Source organism: Alligator sinensis, unplaced genomic scaffold (assembly GCF_000455745.1).
Source record: "Alligator sinensis unplaced genomic scaffold, ASM45574v1 scaffold1141_1, whole genome shotgun sequence".
Classification (NCBI taxonomy): domain Eukaryota; kingdom Metazoa; phylum Chordata; order Crocodylia; family Alligatoridae; genus Alligator; species Alligator sinensis.
Window position 1 is genome coordinate 339,949 of NW_005842650.1, and position 24,401 is coordinate 364,349.

Sequence of the window (24,401 nt, forward strand, 5' to 3'; positions counted from 1 at the left end):
CCAGCTGGGGAGTGCGCCAAGAGAAGCAGTCTCCCCGCGGCTGATCCTGCCGACCTGGAAGTGCCAGTGGTGTGCTGCTGCCAGTTACATGTCGGTAGGATGGGCCGCAGGGGGACCCCCCCCCCCCAGCCTGCAGGATCGGGCATGCTGATTACTAACTCTAGTTGGACGGGGGGGAGGGGGAAGTGCCCCCACAACTTAGGAGGCACCAGTTGTCCATGGTGGGGCCCAGCCTCATGAACCATACTGTAGATCATAAGCCTTTTGGCTTTAAACTAATACCTTCTACAGCTTACATTCTGCATAAGCATACATAGAAGTATTTTTCAGGAGTGTGTTTATCAAGTTCCTATGTCAAAACAGGCAGTTTACAAACAGGCAGTTTACAAACAGGCAGTTTACAAAAAGATAAAATGAAAGCAGTGATTATATAACAGGGGTTTTCTGTTAACATTCTGTTTAAGACCTGCATGGCCTCCTGCATAACTAAGTCTGTATATACCATAATAATCTGTATATGTGCAAATTATCATGGGTACTTTTAACTCATTTATTTCAAAGTTGCTATTTGTTGGTCCCCTGTATTTTGAATTAACAAGGTTTTCCTGTACTCAAATGTGTCCTGGAAATGACACTTGTTTTTGCATTGTATCTGTGACTTGTTAATATGCTCTCAGATGGAATTTCTGGATACATGTACATTTCTATCATGGCATGTTGCCAGCAATGACACTAGTGAAGCTAGCTGCTGAAGATGGTGGGGTATGAATACCTGCCACTACAAAAACATTGATATCTTTGGGTTATTTGTAAATTTTACCCTTCTGCTCAAGATATGAGCACCGTTACAGGCAGCTCCAACTTTGACTTCTGAGTGATTCTCTGCACTGGGTTCAAAAAAATTTCCTGTTGACATTTTGAACAGGAGCTAGTGAGTTTTGAAGATTTCTAACATCTGGCAAACTACAGGCAGGTAGGGTATAGGTTTTGTTTTTCTGGACACAATAGTTTTTGGAATGTTGCCTGTGAATTGGGTATACAACTGTAACTTGAGACTTGCTGTCGGTAACCTTAGTATCCTGTTGGTTTTTTAACTGGTTGTGGAAGCAAAAACAGCAGGAGTAGGTTGTTTTTTTTTAATGATATGATCTTTGTTTTTTGACTGTCTTAGGCCTCCTCTACAATGTGCAGGTAAAGGCACAATGGGATCTAATGCATGATTCACATAAGCACACTGCCTGCCATGCCACACATGCATGGCAGGAGACACAAATATGGGATTGTGCATTAGATCCCACTGTGCCTTATTGTTGGTGCAAGGGGCGCCCCCTGCATGAGCAAGAAGCAGGCTTCTGCAGCTGGGAGCCTAACAGACCCCAGTTGAGGGGCTTCCAGCTATAGAGGCGCCCCACATGCCCCAAGGCTGGAGGATGGCTGCTGTGGCAATTCCCCCCTCCCCCCATCTGGGGATGCAGGCAGTGGGTTGCTGCAGGGGTATGCCCCCCCAACCCCAGGGTGTGTGAAACTCCTAGCATTAGAGGATCACTGTGATCCTCTGGCCCCAGGGGTTTTATGTACCCCCGAACCTTAGAGATCACAGCAACAGTGATCCTCAGGGTCTAGGGGTTTCACACGCCCCAATCCCTGAGGATTGTGCCATCCATGATCCCCAGGGTCTGGGGGTTTCACTCGCCCCCGAGCCTTGGGATTGTGACTGCCGTAATCCCTAGGGGTCAGGAGTTTTTTGCGGGGTAAGGTGCACCCCTGTGGCTGGGAACCCCATCACCTGTAGGACTTCCAGCAGCAGGGGAGACCCTGCTACATGTGCAAAGTAAAGCTCAATAAAAAACACATATAAAGTTTGTACACATTTTTGAGGTCTAACTTTATAACTGATTAGAGCTTTTTATTATGTGATAGCTACTTTGCACATGTAGCTGGTCTCCTTATCATTGTGCAATTAATCAGTTAATTATGAAATACCTGTAATGTGTAGAGAGGGCTTTATGTGTTATGCAGGTGGATCACTTGAAGATTACTTGGAAACTTCAGCTAGTTCAGAATATATAAATCAATTTATTTTGCAATGCTTTTGTTATGGATCATGTTGTGCTTATGTTGCAGATACTTTCACTGGCTGCTGCCAAGTTACTTCATTCGATTCCAACGATTGTTTTTGAACTGTAAAGATTTTTTCATGTTTTGGGCCCTATTTGCTTTGGATTATTTGAGCACTTCTTTTTTTTTTTTTTTTTAATCTTCTGGTTATTATGGAAGACCTTTCTGAATACTTGGACATAAGCTGAAGGGATTCTTGAGGAAGGTTGGAGTGGTTTTATTTGTTGCTAAGTGATGTTGTTTGCACAGTTTAATATATGCATCTAACAGTTGATAGACATGTCTCAGAAAACAGATAAAATAAAATCCTGTAAAAGTAGTTATAGTATAGAGAATTATTTGTCAGGCATTTCAAGTACATTTTGGATGTCACAAACATCCTTGTTGGAGAGATCATTTTCTTTTTTGGTTTTACTAACCATGATTTAGACTTATATCAAAAAACTTCTAGATAATGACTTAGGAATATTCTGTACCAGTGAATTAATATGAGTACAAGCAACTGAAAGGTTATTAGACTCAGTCAAGCCTCTGTTTTCTTTCTGTCCTCCTGCTTTTTACCATATGTATCTGTTCTTTAGAAACTAGATTTACTGACTTGCTAATTGTACAGTTTATGGTAAAACCTGATCTGCTCTTTAATGTTCCAGTTCTTTAAGTTCCCTCAGGCAAATTTTAAGAAACTTTTCAAGTTCCATTATTTCTAAAACATTTTTGAGATGTACAGATTCCTGTAGCTACTTAATTAAATAATCTGATTTGTGTTGTGTATTCAGAATAACTTTCTAGATATTTTTCCAGTAATACTCGCACTTCTGTGGCTTCAGAGTTGACTTGGGTTTTAGTAACAAAGTTGTTTTAAACTATTTATATTATATATATCACATAGTATGAAACATATAAAACAAAGTAGCCCTTAATAGTTTCCTTGATAATGGTATTGCATTATGATAGATCATCAAAGGTTTTGCACCTGCCTGTGTATATTGGAGAGGTGAAAATTTCTGTTACGATTTATTTGAATAATCTGCTTTCTGCTGTATATTCAGTCTTAATTTCACTAGAATTTTTTTTTCCCAAGCATCTCTATAAAATGTTTTACGCTGGACCATCTTTTGTTAATATCTTATCTTCTCTATATTGTATAATTACATGATTCTAAGATGAGGTTCCCCCCCATTTAACATAGGGGTAAAAGCCCCCCATCTTTAGAATTAAGTATGGGGGGGGAGGGGCAGGCAGCTAGTGTGGCTTGGACTTCATCCCCTACCTGCAGCTGGGGCTATAGCCACAGTTGCCTCGCCCCCCACACAACTTCTGCACTCCTGTATCTCCCCCCACCCCATGCAGAATCTGGGGCTGGGGCACATGACTTATGAAAAGAGCCTGAGGGAACTGGGATTATTTACCTTGGAGAAGAGAAGACTAAGGGGGGATTTAATAGCAGCCTTCAGGTACCTGAAGGGTGATTCCAAAGAGGATGGAGCTAGACTGTTCTCAGTGATGACAGATGACAGAACAAGGAGCAATGACGTCAAGTTGCAGCAAGGGGAGTTTAGGTTAGATATTAAGTAAAACTCTCTAACGAGGAGGGCAGTACAGCACTGGAACAGATTACCCAGAGAGGAATGTCCATCCTTAGAGGTTTTTAATATACGGCTAGACAAATACTTGAGTGGATGATCTAGTTGGTGATGGTCCTGCTTTGAGCAAGGGGTTGGACTAGATGACCTCCTGAGGTCCCTTCCAACCCTAACTTTCCACTATTTTATGATTCTAAGTTTTCCCCATACATAAGGAGAACCATGGAGGAAACTGAGGAAGAAGGTGAGCATTGGATGAAAAAGGGTAGGATTGCTGGTATATCACAATAGGTAAGTAGGAGCAGTCTAAGTCAAGGGTGCCCAGCTCCCAGCCCATGGGCCAGATTCAGCTCCATTGCTTCCAAATGTCTGGAACATGGAGAGCCCTGTGGGCCAGATAATGTGCATGCTAACTTGCCTGGGCAGAGGTGGTGCTGGAGCCCAATCCTGATGCTCAGAGGCCTGATCCAAGTGCATGGGGATGGTGCTGGGACCTGATTGTGGCATGTTGGGTCCAACCAGGGCCATGCCAGATGTAGACAGCACAGGGCTGAATCCTGGCACATGAGGCCTGATCTGGCCCACAGACAGGCCCTGCATCACTCATCTAGCTCATAGGACCAAAAGCTTGAGCACTGATCTAAATTATGAAGTTCCTTTAAGTATAAGGTTAGAAGCTTGTATGGACCTTAATAGGAAACAGGTGAAAGGACTTAAAGAAAGGGCTCATAGCTTACAAATAGACTTAAGAAAAAGAGTGGAGTTATAGTGTGGAAGCTATGAAATGGTGAGGTAAAGGTGGATGCTTTTCACTTCGTGGATGCAGGAAAAAAGCCCTATTTCAGAGATGTTTAAGACTGAGAGTTGGGATATAAATGTAGCTGGAATGTCGAGGCCAAAGTTAGAAGTGCTAGTGACTGGGATGATTATGGTAGTATCCGTTAGGAGGGACAGAACTGGGGATGGTTCAAAGAAAAAGACTTGGGAGGAAAGATCAAGAGAGCTGTTTGCTACTAGAAGTGTTCTTTTAAATTACACCCAAGACACAGGATGAGATATGGGTGAGCATGGGCATTTCTGTCACGTATCAGGACGTTCTAATATTTAACAATGTTTTTCCGAATGAAAGTTTAAAAAAGATGGATTTAAAGACAAGGAAATGTTTTATTTCAATATTTTTATTGAAATTAAATGTTCTGAGTTAGTTCAACATTGAACTACACATGGCTGTAATGCAGTAGTGCCTTATGGGAATTTTGCCTTCACACTGTCATTGTTCCCAGCAAAATTTTCCACAGTGTTTTTTTCAGGCATGTGATTCACATTGTTCTCCGCACAGCTTGGTTAAAGTAGAGACTCGTGCATCATGGGAGTTGTAGTCCAGTTTAAAACTCCAGCCTATAGGGGATGTGAGGTATGGGATATCACCACCGCATAAGCAAATGTAATTAATATTGAACTGACATGAAAAAAGAACCATAAGTTCAGTTCAGCAAACTGAAGTGCTTGGGTTCCTACCAAACCAACCTAACACAAAAGTTTTATTTCTTTTCCTGATGGCAAATTAAAAAAAATTGTAAAATCAAAATTTTGCTGCAGAAACATGTAATTTTATAGAATCTGCTTATTTTGGCAGAAACATTTTTTCCCCTGAAAATTCTCAGTGGCTCTTGCAAGGATTCTGGTTGTTTTTGGAGTAGATTATTCATCCTAGCATTCTAGCAAAACTGTAGCCTGTGTAATTGTATGCTCCCTGCCTAAATTCCCCCTGAAGTTTCATTTGGAAAAAAAAAATCTTTGTTGTAAAAGGGTACTCCTAAATAAGTCTTTTGCAAGCTAATGGTAGATGTAATGATATCTGTACATTAATTACATTTTGTAAGTGGTATCTTTTGGGAATAAAGAAACTGATAATTTTAAGGGATAAAAGTAGTAATAGGTAAAACCTAATGAATTACATACCAAACATAAGAACTGAATTCACTTAGCATGTTTTTTCTATAATTAAATACTTAGCATCTCTATTTGCAATCTTGAGATAAAAACTAGATTTTTTTTGTATTAGTTACAGAGGTTACGACTGTCGGAGTAATCTATTTTATACTCAGACTGGTGAAATTGTATACCATGTTGCAGCAGTTGGTGTAGTATACAATCGACAGCAGAACACACAGCGCTTTTATCTGGGTCATGATGATGACATCCTCTGCCTTTCTATTCATCCCTTAAAGGACTATGTGGCAACAGGCCAGGTAAGATGCATGTTTAGTGCATTAGACATCTGAAGCTATTTTAGCAAATGTATAAAAAAATATTTAGGATCTCATAATGTACAAATGTGTCACAGAAGGTTTGAATTGTGTTGGAGACAGGGTGAGGTTTAAGAACTGATAAAATCCATCTTTTCCCATATGTTTTGTTCAGTTACTTATGATGTTTTAAGTGTTTTTTATGATAATAAACGATGAATTAAAATAAGTACAAAAGTTTTAATTTTTTTATTTTTAAACCACATTTTATTACTTCACCACTGAAAAATGGGAACAGCCCTATGAAAATAATATTTTTAGGTTGTTAAAGGAAGCTATCAGAAACATTTATCTTGTGTTCTGGGCCTCCAGTTTAGCCTGTGCCTGATTAAGTTTTTGATTTATCTTATGTCCATATTTCTCAAAACTTCAGTTCTGTTTAAGTGACATCTCATCAATCTCTAAGCAACAAACACATTTAGTGCCTATTCCAGTCCATTATTTTAAACTTCTGCTTTCTTAGGCATTGTTTTCACAACAAGAATCCAGGGTTTGATTTGGGAAGAAGATTTTGATTTTTAATTAAGTCCAAAACTAAGAAGCCTGTTGATACAGCTGAAGACAAACATTCTTAGTTGGACAGCTCACCAAGTCCTTTGTAATTAAAAGGCTATAATTTCACACTTACATTGGCAGTATTCCTGTTCTGGATAAAAAGTATATCAGAAGTTAATTTAAACAGACTGGCTCACTTAAAGATTAAAGTTTTATGTAATTAATGTATTGACTTTTGGAAGCAAAAAGAATTGGGGCTGGAGAGCCAGAATCCCAGGCTGGTGGTAGGGACACAGGGATCTTCCAGGGAGAGTAGCTGTCCTGAAAGTGCCTTGAGTTCTAGGAGCAGGGGGAGAGGGCCTGGGAATGCACTGAGTGTTGGGAGTGACTGGACCTCAGAAGTCTGAGTACTGCTTGTGCTGCTGCTCCCAAGCACTTGGTGTGTGGGGTGGGGGAGCCGAAGCGATCAGGGTTCAGGGACCCAATGGCAGGGAATTTAGTCAGCTTCAATATACACATTGGATTTATTTCACATTACAACCTGCCTGACATCTGATTCACCAGATACCTGCCAGACCTGACCTGTTACACTTTTCTTCTCCCCACCCCACTCCTCTCCTCCCCTCCTCCTTTTCTCCCCTTTGTCTTCCTAATTTCCAGCTATTTACTTTTTCACAGTCAGCCTCTTTTCAACCTTGAATTACTAGTACTGTAGACTCTCCCTTACTCACCTTTGTTCCCTCCCCACTTCCTTCCCTGCTCTACCTTCTGTTTTTCTAATTTCCACCTATTTACATTCTCACTGACACCGTGTCACACTTTTAGCTTCTTTCATTCCTTGGAGTCTCAGAATAGCAGTGACTTCCTATGCCTGAAGAAGGGTGATTGTGCCCAAAAGCTTGCAAAGAACTTTTTCTCAACTACTCAGTTGGTCTAATAAATTATATCACATCTTTTATCACATACAAAGGGTATGTACATCTGTATGGCTGGCTCTTTGAAACATTTCAAAGATGTTTGAAAGATTTCAGATGTTACATCTGCCTCCATTTTCTTTTTATTCACATTTTAAGCTTCAGGCCACCCCATATAGCTGTAAGTGAATCAGTTGGAATCTATTCCTTTCTGCCATAAGAACCCTTTTTTAGCTAGGTTTGAGTGAACTGCTTTGGTGATAAAATCCTGAAGAAAATAGAATTACACAGGTACCTTGGTTACAATTTAAACTCCAGGGCTTTTATTACTAGTAATGATGCATGAAAAAGAAAGAAGTCATCTTGGCCCTAGTGTACTTATAAGCTAGTAATAAAGACATCCTTTTTTTAAAAATAGAACAGTTGATACAGAAATAGCTGAGACAATAAGCAGTGCTTTCCTCATGTCATCTGTGGAGTCTATTTTCAAATAGAATTTTGTCATTAAGATTCCTTAATTGTGTTTAATCTATTCACATTCTTCCTTAGAAAGAAGAAAGGGCCAAATCTAGAAAGTAGGGTATGAGGCAGATGGAATAATGTTCATATCTCTAGTAGAGCTACAATATTATTTGATATACTTGTAGACAAGGAGTGAGGGAAAGATGAATCATCAGTTTAAATTGTTTTAAATACATCATTTATGTATTTGCAATTGTAAGATAAAATTGTGCTTTTGAGAAAACATACCAAATATGATGACCAAATGTAAGTCACAAACAACTGCCTATATCCTTTTCTTTTTTTAGGTTGGTCGGGATTCTGCAATACACGTTTGGGATACAGAGACAATCAAACCACTGTCAGTTTTAAAGGGCTATCACCAATATGGTGTTTGTGCTGTTGACTTTTCAGGTAATATATATTTTTTATTTTTTTATTCTGTTTGAAAATACAGTAAAAGCCTTGTTATCCGGTATGTGTGGGGCAAGAGGGGTGCCAGTTACCTTAAAATTCCGGTTATCTGAGAGTTATACCTATCAAGGGAGACAGGAGTGCAACGCAGCCACCCCTGCCGGAAGGAGCCCAGTGCTGCCCTGGCCCCAGCCCACAGCAGCAAGCTGTCTTGCCCTGCACAGATCCCTTTCCTGTCCCCCTGCCCAGCAGCTCCTCTAGAACGGCTCCTGGCAGCTTCTCTATGGGCAGCATCACTAACTAATGTAAACAACAGAAATACTTGATGTGCATGCTGGATAGAGTCAGCAAAGATTCTGGTTGCTAAAGTAAGATTTGTATTGGGAGATATTGGAAATTGCATCTAATAGAGTATTCCAGTTTGTAAAATGCTGGTTAACATAGCTTTTACTGTATAATGATTCTCAATTTAAATATAAGTGGGTGTAATAACCTGTAAGTTGGAACAAGTGTTATAAGTGGATGATTTGGAGGGTGACACCAAGAAGCTCCATGTGCTGGGGGAGTTTCACAGTAGCTTGGAACATCCAATGCACCTCAGTGCGAGGCAAACAGCACCACTGAGCACACAGCACTTCAAGTTCTTGCAGTCCAAATGGAGTCCCTTTATTATTGCACAGAGTGCTGGTGCATGAAACATAGTGGCAGTGGGCAAGAACAATAGGAAAGAGTGTGTGATTTAAAGTATCACCTACACAGCAAAGAGAGAAGGTATCATGGAGAGACTCAGACCATCTGCACATTTGGATTTCCAGTCAAAGAACCTGGCAGCAGCATGAAAGCAGTGGAAGGAAGAACTGACTTTGTACACACAGCTGATAATGGTAGACTGATATGAGAAAATGAAGGTAAAACTTTTCCATTACCTCATTGGGATAAAAGGCAGAGAACTGAGAGCTTTTTGGTGAATACTGTGACCCCAGAAAAAATGAGACTGTGGAAAGGTACTGCTGTTTTTACCTGGAATCAGGATCTAGAAAAAATGTTACAGAGCTGAAAACGCTGACATCCATGTGTAATTTTGGAAAGATAACAGACTCCCTTATTAGAGACAGAATTATTTGTGGGACATCTGATTCTAAGCTGAGAGAGTGTTGCAAGAGGCTGATCAGACTCTGGACAAATACCTCTGAATTTCACAGGGAGCTGAATTATCTAAGGAAGGAACCAAGATAATTGCTAGTGCAAAGCATGTACATACCTTCGGTTTAAAAGCAATGTAGGGGACTGAACAAAGATAGGCAAACTGAGAATGCAGTCCCCAGGTGCTGGTACTGCAGGCAGTGACATGAAAGACTGTAAGAAAAATGCTGTTTACCGGCAAAGGTGCCTGGGCAAGGGAAACAGAACTATTTTGTGTCCCAGTGTCTCTCTAACCACAAGAGAAATAAAGCTGCAATACAGGCAGTAGGGGAGAACATTGAGATTTTTTATAAGGAAGATGAAGTCTTCTCTGTGACTAGCAGATGCAAATACTCTGAACATACATGCATTACAGAAATTGTGACATGGCCATCTGCTATATTTGCAACAATGTTAACAGAGCAGCAATTAGTCAGATTCCAGCTTGATTGTGGAACCAGCTGCAATGCACTTTCATAGATTTCATAGACATTAGGGCTGGAAGGGACCTCGAATATTGTCAAGTCCAGCCCCCTGCCCCAGGGGCAGGAAAAACTATTCAGCAGTAATATCAGTTGGAGTGATGTGAGTAGATACTGGTGATACGCAGTAAACTATTTAACCAGTGGGTAAATCCAGACTATCGATACAAAATCCACAGAACAGAAAACAGTACCACTTGGAATTCATAGTGGTCAACACTGAAGAGTATCATCCAGTGTTAGGTACAAGCAGTTCAAGCCATGGACCTGATCTCCATGGAACACTAGAATATCTTCCACATGAGGCGAGAGCGAGGAAGCACAATATGGCTCTTGTCAGAGGTTTTACAGGAATACAAAGTTGTATTTGAAGGAGACAGGCACCTAGAGGCAGAGCAGACCCTAGTGGGGTGTGGGACCTGGGGCAAATCAGCTTGTGCGGGGCCCCCTTAACACTGCGCGGGGCTGTGGTACCCCCGCAAAGGGGCGGGGGGCGAGTCTCCATGCTCCTTCTGTGGTGTGGGGCTGAGCTGCCAGCTCCAGGCAGGTCCTGTGGGAGGGGCCGTGGCCGCTCCACCCAGCTCTGTGGGGCCCCACCAAAGCACGGAGCCCAGGGTGGTTGCCCCAATTCACCATACGCTAGGGACGGCTCTGCCTAGAGGCTAAGCTCAATTTATAACAGATACAAGTACAGATTTAAGTACAGCCTGTATGACAAAATGCAGAGTACCTATAGCCCTGGTAGAGCCATTCATAGGAACAAACCCACCTAAGAAGGGACTTTACTAAACCAGTGGAAATAAGCACCAACTGGATAAGCCGCCTGGTAGTGGTAAGTAAACTGAGGATTTGTATAGATGCAAATCCTCTTAACAGGGCATTGAAAAGGAGCCATTATCCATTACCCACTCTCAAGGACACATTGCCTGAACTCTATTGAGGGCAAAACTGTTTACAGTTTGTAATATAAAAATTGGGTTCTGGTATATCTAGCTAGATGAGCCTTCAAGCCATCTGACAATCTTTGCAGCACCCTATGGCAGATGATACAGAGTAAAAATGCCCATGGAAATCAATCCTGCCTCAGATATCCCAGCACAAACTGGGCACTAAGGGGACTTTAAGGAATCAGAGTTGTAGCAGATGAAATCTTTATTGTAGAAGACAGAGATAGCGAACATGATGCTAAGCTGTGACAGCTCCTAAACAGGTGTAGGGAGCAGAATATTAAGTTGAACCCAGACAAGCTGAAGCTGAGAAGAACTGATGTCTCCTTCTGACCTCAGCAGAACTATAGCTGAGAAACTGAGAACCATTAAGGACATGTCCTGAGAAATTGAGAGCCATTAAGGAAATGTCCAGACCAAAAGATGTGAAGGGGGTTCAGTGATTTATGGGCATGGCTAACTATCTTTCTAGGTTCTGTACATACCTCTCAGAGGCTTGTGAACTTCCAGCTTCTAAGGCAGCTAACACACAAGAAAACAGCATGGGACTGGGCAGAAGCCCAGGAGCAGGCTTTTGAAAGAATAAAGAGACTTGTAAGTGAGGTACTAATCTTGAAGTATGACAACCCAGCAAAGCAACTACAACTACAATATGATGCCTCAGAAGGCGGCCTGGGAGCAGTATTAATGCAGAACCAGCAACCTGTAGCATTTGCTAGTTGGGTCTTGACTGATACAGAAAAAGAGTTTATGGAAATAGAAAAGGAACTCATGGCTGTGCTCTTTGAAATGAAACAATTTCACCAGTTCACCTTCAGATAGAAGGTGAATGTACATCCTGATTACAAGCCATTGGGAAGGATTATGAAGAATACACTCTAGAGTACACCAAAGCAACTACAACACATGCTATTGTGATTCCAGTGCTATGATGTGAGTGTCAGGCACTGTCCTAGGAAGTCCCTGCTAGTGGCAGATACTCTGAGCAAGGCCTATGTTCCAGAATACACCACATGTGGCTCTGTGGAATAGAAAATCAAATCAGTCAATTTGTTACAATACCTCCCTGTCTCCAAAAGGAGTCTCTAGGCAATATGAGAGCACAGAAGTGAAGGGCTACAAACTGATGCAAACTATACTCCATGGGTGGCCAGGCCACAAGGAGCAAGTGCTCCAGGAAGTCATTCCCTCATCTGACAGGTTAGGGATGAGTTTTGTGCACAAGGTTGGAACTTGTTTAAAGGTGACAGAACAGTAATCCTGGCCAATTTGAGACAGGATATCATGAAAATAATACATTTCATGCCCGGGAATAGAGGTGTGCCTGCAGCGAGTTTGGGAGTGTGTCTCCTAGCCAGGCATGAATTTCCAGATGAAGATTGACATGGAGCAGTGTGAGGAGTGCAAAGAGCATGGAGACAGGAGGAAAAACTGCAGCTTGACATCCCAACATGACCTTGAAAAAAGATTGGGACAGACCTGTTTGGGCGTGTCCACACATACAAGCACGTGTGCTTGCAGCTGCTCAAATAGAAGCAGTGCAAATTTGAGCCGGGGCTTTTTGTCTCAGTGCACATGCTGGGGCATGCCCTTTGTTGTGGTGAAAATTGTGCCAGTTGGGGCAAAATAACCCTGCCTGGCTCCTCCCAGATCTGCAGCCAGGGGGAGCTAGAGCCCGGGGCCAGCACCTGTGCTGTCCTCAGCAGTATAAAAAGCCGCCTTGTCTTGGCCCCATCTGTACAAAAACCTGCCCTGGCAAGCAGCTCAGGACTACTCACTCTCAGGAGCTTCTGGGGCCCAGCCACTAGGTACCTGGAGACGCTACCCTTTGTGCCAGCTGGACTGCTGCAGCAGTATCCCAAATCCATTTTTAAAAATACCCCAAAATCCATGTTTTTCCACAATTAACACAAAAGACCACACACACACACACCCCCCTCCCTAGACAGAGAGAGACAGCAATCATTTGGGCAATGCTTTATTGGTATATTTACAATGTGGAAGCCTACCAGTGTCTCTATCATCATGATAAAATAAATTTTATATACCTATATGTGTTGTGTGCTTTTGGTTTTCTTCCCACATGATGGGTGTGTGATGGAGGGACATGGTGTTTGCAGGAAGGGGGTGGGAAAGGGTGTGGGGGAAGGTGGGTAGGTGTGTGTGGAGGGATGTGGGTTGATTTGTGGGTAGGTGTGGGGCAATTGCTGGGGGGACTGTGGGTATGGGGGACCTTGTGCAGGGGCTGCTCAGGAGGGGTGAGTTCCCTGGCCCCCACAGGGTGCAGCCCCCCCACACTGCATATGGAATGCCCCACCCCCACAGGGCCCCAGCTCTCCCCTGGAGGACCCCCATCCCCCACAGGGTCCCAGCCCTGCTGCCCAAGGCCCCTGCCCCCCAGCAATTGCCCCACACCTATCAGGGTCCATAACCTACTTTTTGCAGCAGCAGCAGGAGTGGGGTGCTCTGAGCCTGTTGCTGCCAGCTTCCAGCTCTTGGGGACCACGTGCTAGGCCCAGCCGGGTCCTGCCAGACTTGGGGACCTTCTGCTTCCCAGCTGGGCCAGTTCCATGGCAGCAAGACCCGGTGCAGCACGCGGGGACCTCATACCAGGCCCTGCTGGCCCTGGGGACCCTCTGCTGCCTGGCCTGGGGACCGGTCCGGCCATGTGGCAGAGGGGCCCCAGGGCTGGCAAGACCCGGCATGCCTCTGTCCCGCTGTCCCTGAAGGGAGGTGGTGTGTAGTGGGACCTGGCCCAGACTGGTGTGGCTCACTAGTCTGACTTTGCACCAGAGCAGGTCACACAGCTCCGGGAGGCGCGGCTCCTGTGTGCGCCTCCCGGAGCCGTGTCATCCCCCTGCCACCACTCACCCACCCACACCCATGAGCGGCCCCCTCCCTCCCCCCCCCCCATCTTGGACAGTGCTAGGGGCAGGAAACTAGAGCATCTCTTTTGGAGGACTGACTCCCTGCTGGTTCCTGGCACGGTCTGGGACTGTGTCTTGCTCTGTTGTTCTGCGGAGTGGTTTTTTTTGACTCTTGGATATCCCTGACACTAGAGGAACATGCGCTCGTCTGGATGCGCCCTTTGTGTTCAATGATAGAAACTATAGGTCACGGTAGATATTACTCCAGTTTTTGGGAGATAGACTGTCCAGAGAACACTCAAGCAAGAAGAGTAATCAGGATGCTGAAGGCACACTTTGTCAAGTATGGCATCCCCAATACTTTGTATTTAGAGGCCACAATATACAGGAGAGGAATTCAAAAGGTTTAGCACAAAATGGGAATTCAATCACAAAACTCTTTTCCAGGATACCCACAAAGCAATAGGAAGGCGGGATCAGCTGTCAGGACTAATAGAGAGCACAAAAAAGATGATATAATCCTCATTTGGCTTTGTTGGATTATTGCAATACCCCCTGTCAGGGACTTGAGAGCAGCCCTGCACAGACACTGAGGGGGCAAACAACCACTACTTGCCATGAAGGAAGTTGAGGAGGCTACTTCCTATGAGGGACAGCCTGCTGAATCTGAGTGGAGGGAAAGCAGAAAACACAGAGGGGCTTCTAAGAGTATGTCAGGACAGACAGGCAGCATATTACAATAGAGGAGCCAAAAACCTGAGGCCTCTCCATAGGGGAGAGGGTGTGAGTTCAACCATCCAGCAGCCGTACAAAACAATGGCAAAAGGATACTATCCAAGCTCTTATTGAGCCAAGGTCCTATGAAGTAGCTACCACAGAAAATTTTAAAAAAAAGTGGGCATCTGATCATTTCTTTTCTCTCTGAGCCACTCTCAATCACAAGAATCAGGAGTCCTCCTTGTATTGAAAATTGTGAGCAAGGATGATATTTTTCTGTCAGAAACTTCACATGCATTTAACTTTGGTCCTGCAGTCTGTCCTTTGGGTGAGATCCACCCATGGCAGAGTATAAGTTGAGAGACTTGGATCATGTCTGTTCTCTGGAAGAAATATGGTTTTCTCTTTCTTTTCTTATTTCGCCATGGTAAGGAGCCCTTATCACTTTCATCTTGTGTGCATTCTGTGCCTCAGAAGTCAAATTCTGACACACGTTGTTGATTCCATACTCTGTGCTGCATTCAGGGATGGTGCTTGGGTTCACCAGGGTCTCCTATCCCATATGTATGAGGGAGCATGATTCTGAGATGATGCATTCTGATACAGCTTGAATTTCTGATACTTGGAGAATTTCTCATCCTCCTTGTCTCATACTTTTCAGAATGTTGTTCTCTTTACCCAGTTTCCAGGAAGAAAGCTCAGGATCTTTAAACTATATGCACGTGATGGGAACATCATTCATGAATATGAGAAGTAGTGTCTCTTGGAGCTAGATCTGATTATATATGTCATGATTGTCTCAAGATGTTATCCAAAATTATCAAGATTTGGAAATATATCAAATTTCCTGAAAGTATCCCAGGGGTATTTTTGTAAATGCATTTTGCAATCATTCCAAAACATTTTTGCTTCTTCAGTGGAGGGAGAGAACTAGCATCTACCCACAAATTCATGGTGCCACATGCATGTTGAAGATTTTGTCAATCTAGGCCATTATTGGTAGAGTAATGACCAGCATGTTGTAGAACATGGAGATCACTCGATTAGGATTGGAGGGATATCCTTGCCGCTGATTGCTGGTGTGTAGGATTCAATGTGGAAGTTTACTCCCAGTGTAGACGGACACCAGGACAATGACGTGGCTCAAGCTTATCTGCCCTTTCCAAATTTTTTAAAAAAGGTAAATCAATATTTGTTGCCCAGAAATCTTAAAAGTCCAAGATAGACAGATAATATAGGTCATTGAGACCGTGTCAAAGTTATGAGTAGAACCTGGCAATTATCTGCTTCAATCCTATCCACTGGACTGAGTCCATCCATCTACCCATAATCCATCCATTATTTAAAAAAAAAAAAAAAAAAAGCAACCCCCCCTCCCCAAATCACTTCTGCCTAAATGTAGTACACTGTGCTCTATTTTACCTGTCTCTGTATTGTTTCATCTCTCAGCATTACATGCAATGTTTGATATGCCTCAAATTAATATAATGACCTGGTTTCTTACTGAGGAGTAATTCACTTTATCCACTCTGATACATTTCCTTTTCCAGCTGATGGCAAACGCTTGGCTTCTGTTGGTATAGATGACAATCATACTGTTGTACTCTGGGACTGGAAGAAAGGAGAGAAGCTCTCAGCAGTAAGGTAGGAGTTCAACTATATTTCAAAATCTGTACTAAAATTAATTTTCAAATAGTAACATACAGAATGAGTGCAAATAGAAGCTAATATTAGAAGACATAAATGAGTAATTATCTTTACTTTTTAGTTCACCTAGTCAGTGGCTTTTAGCGTGTCCTTGAATCTCTTTCAGGAATAGAGTTGTAGCTAAAGTAGAATCAACAGGAACTGCTCTGAAAGTTAGGGGTTGAGACGGAAATAAGAACTAGATATGTTCTTATGGATAGATTGTAGAGGATTTTTTCACATTGTTGTGCGATTGAGTATGTGGGACATTTTGTAACAGTTTCTTCAAAACTCACTACATAAACCAGTATTTTCCATGTGCCTAGTTACAGGTAGTATACCGCTCCCGTCAATTCAAAACATAGACTGTACATAGTTCTTGTAATTCCTTTTCCACCAATTGGAAGCAGTACATTTACTCAACATTTCTCCTTTGTGTAGTTGCTGGACCTAGAGCCTCTTTCTTATTCCTGGTGTTAGAATTACTTGGCTTCATCCACCTTCCAATCTGCTTGCATCTGAAGTGCTTTCCTAGGCATTCCACAGACGTTGGCATCTGCCTTACCTTTTCATCATAGGTCTTCAGTAATGGCACCTTTTCATATTGCATCCCTTTCCGATTGGGTGGTCTGGAAGATTACAGTTGTTTTCTCTTGAGGATATAAAACTCTTCTTGCAGATCCTTTCTCCTCCTTCCCCAACCCTTTCCTTTGAGGCTGTGGAAACTTGTGTGTGTCACTGGTTGTGACTGACCCCGAGGCAATGTGGTCTTTTCTAGGTAGTTCAAATTCTCTTCAGTTCAAGTTCTTCAGATTTGGTCTCACCTTGCTGGTGTTTAAAATATCTGGCCACGAATGGAGAAATTAGCTATGGTTCTCTTAGCTCATTAGGTTTCTCCTAGTGGATGGTCTATAAGCCTGCCTGTAACATGTCTTAAGGATTTTTAATTTCTTACCTTTTTAGTGGTGATTTGGGAAAAAGAGAACACCAGCTTGCTGTCAGGAGAGAGTTCAGGAGCAAAGATCTTGTCTTTACTATTAGTTTCTAATGCTTCTTGTCTTCATTTACTACTGGGATCTCTTCACAAAATAGGAGTTTTCCCACTGCAGACATTTGATACAAATCAAAGATGTTTGATTTTTGTTTTTATGAAAATTACAAATTGCCCTTAATCAGCAAGTTTTTTTTGGAGATTTCGCCAAACTTCAGTAGTACTGTAAATATTTGGATACAACCCATATGACCCATGTGTGGAAGTTAAAAAAAAAATACGTGTCACAGCCCATGCTGGTCCAAACTTTAAAATGACTCTCTGCTGCTTAATTGCGTAAAATGAAATGGAATCAACACAACTTTCTTTTGCTCAGCAGAGAAAAAAATGTTTCATATTTTTACTTCCACAGTTTTGATAGGCAGACTAGTTTGCACCATTTTGCACTTCAGCTGATATTAGTGACTCTTTAACAAACACAGTCTTGGTGAAAGCTAATGGTTTTAATTCCATGACAGAGAGTCTTAAGCCCTTGTTAAGCCAATCTTAGCTTTTAGTCAGTGCTTATTGTGCACACCAATGAAACATGTTAGACAGCCCTACTTGGATCTAACTCTTGTCTTCCAGTTAGGTCCTGTACATTTCTCAAATTTTCATCTTCCTGAAGTCTTTTGCCTTGGGTACTTTGGATTTTTCTTTTTGACATAGTATGTTTATGCAGACCTTATGGCCCATTTCTTTAGGCATCACGCACTGGTACAGGGCCTATCTGGCATGTACAGTATTTGGTACTCCAGGTCCTGTTTTTCCTTTTTGGCCAGAACCATAGCTCTGTTTCAGTGTTGGTTTTAGCACTTCAAAGCAAAAGCTTTTAGGTACTAAACTGTAAGTACTAAGATACCATTCTCAGTTGGGCACTGAGCCTGCTGCTGAGCACTTGTTTGGTCTATTGGTTTAGCGTTCCATTTGGCGTACTGGTACCTTTTTTATTTCAGGTTTGGCATACAAGAAAGAAAATGACTACTGAGTTTTTTCAAACTTGTTCTGTTCAAAGCTGATGACCATATTTGGTGTGTATGTACATTGGAGTCAATCATGAGGAACAGGAGTACCAGATATGTCTACAAATATCATTCCAAGTGTTGAAGAAATATGGGGAGGTCCAACAAGCCCTTCTTCAGGTACCTCAGGGAGGCTCCCATAACTCCAGCACAAGGTCAGCCAGAGTCAGTCAGAATATGTGAATGGAGGACTCAGTTCTGATGTTCCCTATGTCAGTCCAAACTTGTCTTCCAATTAAGGTGGTTTCACCAATGAAGTGAAGAGTTCTGCCAAGCCATGGCTCCTTGACATATTCGGGAACTTGGTATTTGAGGTAGGTGGAACTGAGCTTATCAGATAAGGAAATACTGTCTCCCTACAAGTGCTTTTCAGGAAGTCTTTCAGATTCTGTTCCTTGCCCCTAAGAATATGTTTGGGCTCAGTATCAAGAAGAGATGCTACAGTCAATCCTGTTTCTTATAGGAAAGAAACCTTAAAATCAGTACCACCGGAGGAGAGAGGGAAAGGGGTTTTATTCCATAGAGTTCTGAGTAACAAAAAAGACAGGGTGATCTTGGATCATGAGGAACTGAATCTGTATTGAGGCAAAAAGTCAAGATAATTATTCTGAATGCCAATATGCATCTCAGATGAACCTGAATTGGTGTGTGCTCTAGACATGAATTTTTGGAAGCACTTGGGAATGCTCTTCAATCATTAGAATCCGAGCTTTGATTTAAAGGAATATCACCCCCAACTCTGTCTTGCTTTTTTGGTTTGGTATCTGCTCCATGACATTCTTGATGATAGATGATTATTGCTATGAAATTAGTCTATATATATCTGTGGCCCCCAGGATGATTGACTAAGGATGCTGCTTTGTGCTGTGTTAAAGAACAGCCCCTATTCTTCTTGGGTATGGAGTCATTAGGGCCTAAAATAAATTACCTGCTATCTAAACTTGTTGCCTGCAGGCAAGTGGAGTGAGTTCTGGACTAGACCGCTCAAATTACCTTCTTGTCCCAGAAAATAATATTTCCAGATGAGTACAGAGGAGAACCAACAACCAACAGGTGACAGTTTAGACAGTGTTATAAATGTTAGGTCTCATGGCTGCATTGTATTCATTGTACCCAGGGAATATTTCCATTTGAGGTAATTTTAATGGTCTTTGATACTCTAGTGGAAACATGACAAGACTTTTTACATCTCATCCTGGTAACAGTCAATCTTCATTTTACTGTGATCTCTTGGAGGGTCAGAGGCAATTAAAAGTAGGCTTTAAAACACCTTCTCTCCAAATTGAGATGGGGAAACCAGTGCAAAGGATTTCACATCCAGGGAATTTTTGTCTCTATAGAATTTGTAGCTTCTCAGAAATGTTTTAGAGATGAGGCAATAGTTGGCTTCTAAAGGAATAGGCAGCCTCCAACTCCTACTCCCACAGTTGAAAAATGATTGTTCAGTCAGGCTCAAGTAGGATCTCTTCCTTCAAAAAAACTACCTGCATAGTCTTTTTTTTACCTGTCTGAGTGTGACTGAAGGAGTAACTTCTTCCAGGTTTATTGAGCAGCTATTGTGGGCTATTACATGCTAATTGAAAATGAATCAGTTCAATATCTCAGTTTTTCCCTTAGAGGTTCATGTGGTGCTTGAAGCTTTTAAAAACCTTTATTAAAAACCCTCCTGTGTCAAGGGATATTAATCAAAAGACTGATGAAAGATCCTTTAAATGGCTCACTCTTTGTAAGCTTTTTGTTGGAGATATTTTTTTCTAATGACTTAAGATAGCTTAAGGCCCTAGAGGCTGACACAACTTATACCAGACTTAACAATGAAATGACAGTACCATGGACTCATTTTAGATTGTTGCCTAAGCTGGTATCTGAATCGCATTTTAATAAGCCTTTTGTTCTGCCAGGTTGGTTTTTGTTTGTTTGTTTGTTTTGGGTGGGGGAGGGCTTGGTTTTGCTAGAAGGAGAAATCAAATACACAAATACAAAATGGGGACTAGCTAGCTAAGCAGGTGCCTATCTAGAAAATGATCTGGGGGTTGTATTGAATCACAGACTAAATATAGTCAACATTTTGCTGCTGCTGCTGCAAAAAAAGGCAAATCTCACTCTGGAAAGTATTAACAGGAAAGTTGTATGCAAGACACTTAAGGTAATTATTCTGCCCTGCTCAGCATTGATGAGACTTCAGGTGGAATACCATGTTTACTTTTGGGCACTGCACTATAAGGCAGATATAGACACACTAGAGAGAACCTAAAGGAAAACAGTAATAATGATTAGTACAATGATGATATGGAGAAAGATTGAAATAATTGGATTTGTTTTTTTCTTGAAAAAATGGAAATGAGTGGTGGAGATGCACAAAAGTCTTCCAACATGTTAAAAGGCTGTTATAAAAAGGATAATGATCAGTTGTTTTACATGGCCATGGTGGGAAACACAAGAAAAAACAGCTTAATTTTCAATGAAGATGAGTTAGGTTGCACACAAGGAAAACCTTTCTATTAGGGTGGTGACACCCTGAAACAAACTGCCTAGATAAATTGTGAGATCTTAGAAAATTTTAAGAACAGGTTAGACAAATATCTGCTGGGGTCCATTTAGGTATACTTTGTCATGATTCAAGTTCAAGAATTATGAATAAATGATCTCTTTAAGTCCCTTCCAGGCCTACTTTTCTATGATTCTGTAGCTAGCCCAGTAAGATCTCTCTCTCCTTTTGGGCCAGGTACAGACATTATGCTTTTACTGGTATGAGTGATCAGAAACTGGTCTATACAGTACCCATAACAGAATAGAAGTTCAGCACACATAGACTGTCTTAGAAATGGTAGAACCCAGTCTAAGATTTACTCCTCCCCACTAAAGGACAAATGTGTGTTCTGTTCACTACTGATCTAAACTACACCGCTTACAGAAAACCATTTAACTTAGATCAATTCTGCTTCGGGCCTTTTGAATGTCTACAGCTGGTGTCAATGTCTACATTCATAGGTTTCTCTTTTCGCAAAGAGTAAAACCTACAGGAAGCTCCCATCCCTTTATTTCTTTTGATTTAATTTCACAGGGCAATGTTATTTTTAAAATGACCACATAAATACATTTTGTATTGCTAATATCAGGATTGGTTGAATCTGAAGTCACTGTCTAGGCTCATTCATATTAAGGCAAAACTATCATCATAACCTGCTTCTGTGATATCTCCATTAACATATCTTCAAAGTAGCTATATTTTCTACTCCATATACACACAGACTATGGACAGATATTACATTTGTAACACTATATATATTCCCTTGTGATTCTACAAAAGATGAGCTCACACATATTCACACTATTTGTAGCACTAGAAAAATGACAGCTCTTCTAGACACGATGATCAGTATCCAAAATGATAAAATACAGACCACGTTATACAAGAAACCCACAGACCAACATACATATCTGCACAGAACCAGCAATCACCCTAAACACACCAAAAAAGCTGTGATATACAGCCAGGCCCTCAGATACCACCGCATTTGTACTGAAGAGAACACCCAGGATTGCCACCTCATCAATCTTAAAAAGGCTTTCACCCAACAAGGACACTCCTCCAGAGAGATAGATCGCACGTTTGAAAGAGCCACCCGGATACCACGTGAAGAACTGCTGCAGTGCAGAACCCCCCCCAAATCGCACACCGCTGGTTATGACATATCACCCCTCCCTTGAACCTGTATGAAAAATCCTCAAACAACAGCAACCCATACTAGAAAGAGACCCTATTCTTAAAAAGATCTTCCCAGAGCCACCCATCCTCACCTTCAAACAAGCACCAAACCTCAGCAACCTCATCACCAGAAGCAAACTTCCTCAAGCGCAGAACACACCAACAGGATCCAGACCGTGCCATGACAAGAAATGCAAAATCTGCCAACACATCTCCACCACCCCCACAATTACTACACCCCACAACAGAGCCATCAGCATCCCAGGATCTTACAGCTACACCTCCAGAAATGTAATATACCTCATCCAATGCACCATATGCCCTGATGAAAAATATGTAGGAGAGACCAAACAACAACTGCGCACCAGAATGAATGCACACTGGAAATCTATTAAAGGCAAAAATACTCAATTACCGGTGGGGGCACATTTCTCACAGGAGGGCCACTCTCTCTCCAATCTCTCAGTCCTGATCCTCAAGAGAAACTTACACAACACTTCCCAGAGACGAGCCTATGAACTCCATTTCATCAACCTCCTGGATACTAGAGATCATGGACTAAACATAGACATTGGATTTTTGACACATTATAATCTGCCTGACAACTGACTCCCCAGCCCAGCCTCTGGCTTCTTTACTTTTCATTCCATCCAGGAAGAGCACACACCAACTGCTGAAACTTCCTTAGCCTGACGAAGGGTTTTTGAACCCGAAAGCTTGCTTAATAACTCTTCTCCAGCTATTTTGGTTGGTCTAATAAAAGATATCAAATTCACCCAAGGAACCTTGTCAGCTCTTCTATAAAAAATATTCCTTTTTCAAAGAGGGACTTCTCTGTGAAACTATGTTTTGTAGTACCACACGTAATGTCTAGTCTCCCAGACACCTAGCATCCCACAGTGTTTGCTTCACCTGCACCACCACCCCACTCACCTTTCACCCCAGCATCTTTAGTTTTGTTACTGCTAATTGTTTTTAAGTATAACTTATTAACTTTTGGGACATTCTTTTCTGATAATTTTATTTGGGAAAGGGAAAATAACCTGTTTCTAGCATTACTGAATATATAATATTATGGAGTTTTAATTTGTCTTCTATCATGTACTGTTTAGAGCCTTTTAGAAGTGTTTATCTTGTACCTTCTTTTTCCTGAATTTCATTTTTTTAAAATGTATTTGTATTGGCTTTTCATTCTGGGAGCTTGTCTTTCCAGTTAATCTGAGAAGGAAACAGAACATTTAATGGCAGTTTCTATACTGTAGTGATTTTGATGAAGGATAGTTTTTGAGAAGCTCACTTTGTACCTTGTTCTGCTTCTGCTACACTCAATAGCCTAAAATCCTGAGGAAACTAAAATCTAGGCCAGTTTTTTTTCCATTTTTGCTCTAGAAAACGAGATGCAGGAATGAGAGTCCTACAAAATGAGGGCATAGACAGACATAACATTTATAGTACTTTGGACAACTTTAAAGCACTGTAAAAATTGAGCAGACAGATGATGCACAGGACTGGCTATAAACTAGCCAGAAACATACAAAAGTGACCTTGGATGAAACAGAGATAACTTTGCAGTGCTTCAGGGTATTAGACAAACATTTATGTGGAATAGCTTCCAAAAGTAGGGGGAGCTGTGGCTTGAAAGAGTGCAGCAGCTGTTGTGTTGTAATTGTTATGTGTGCATGGTCCTGCAACATTACAAGTAAAATAAACCGCATCAGTTTTGACCCTGGATGAAGCAGAGTTAAAATTGGAGCAGTTTTGCTACACTTATGCTTCAAAAAAAGGGCAGAATTTGAAGCACTTCCTGTCTGTCCAAACCCTGATATGTTCAGAAAAGCAATATCAATCATAAGTAATTTTCTCTTACATAGATTTATTTTCAAAACTATATAGATTTTGAATTGTGCATTATATGTATATGCTTCTAAGCATAGAAAGTCATGCACCATATGGCAGCAAATGATATTTTTTTAAACAGCTGAAGATTTTAATTTTAAAACAGATACACATATCGTCATACTTATTTTTTTATGTCAATCAGAATAACAGAAAAATTCAGTAAAAGGTGGATGGGAATTACCAATCATTTTCAGAATAATAAGATACTCTAGATAAGGTCAGGTATTAATGAATCATTACGGCTCATGCTTAGCTATCTCATCCCTAAATCCCAAAGAAGAAATAGAGTTTTCTGTCTATGTGTACATTTTTAAACAAAGAAAGAGCCATCTAGTGGATTGTTGAAGTGATGACTCCAGAATTCTAATTTACTAACAGTCAAATTAAGTATGAGGTAGATGAAAATGGAATATAAAATTTTAGTTGTATGACTTTCTTCCCTGTTTCTCCTAATAAAAAGTGCTAACTGTTACAGGAATATTTTGTGAGAAGCATTAGCAAATTAGAAATTTCAAAAATATTTTTG

The 24,401-nt window shown here is 41.4% G+C and overlaps 1 protein-coding gene across 1 annotated transcript in view; it reads left to right on the forward strand.

Moving 5' to 3' along the window:
• The window catches only part of EML5 (echinoderm microtubule associated protein like 5), a 204,294-nt gene that overhangs the window by 89,004 nt on the left and 90,889 nt on the right, over positions 1-24,401 (forward strand). Inside the window, exons 14-16 of the mRNA XM_025215565.1 lie at positions 5,767-5,953; positions 8,229-8,334; positions 16,080-16,173. Of these exons, the coding sequence (XP_025071350.1) occupies positions 5,767-5,953; positions 8,229-8,334; positions 16,080-16,173 (387 nt within the window). The remainder of the gene's footprint in view (positions 1-5,766; positions 5,954-8,228; positions 8,335-16,079; positions 16,174-24,401) is intronic.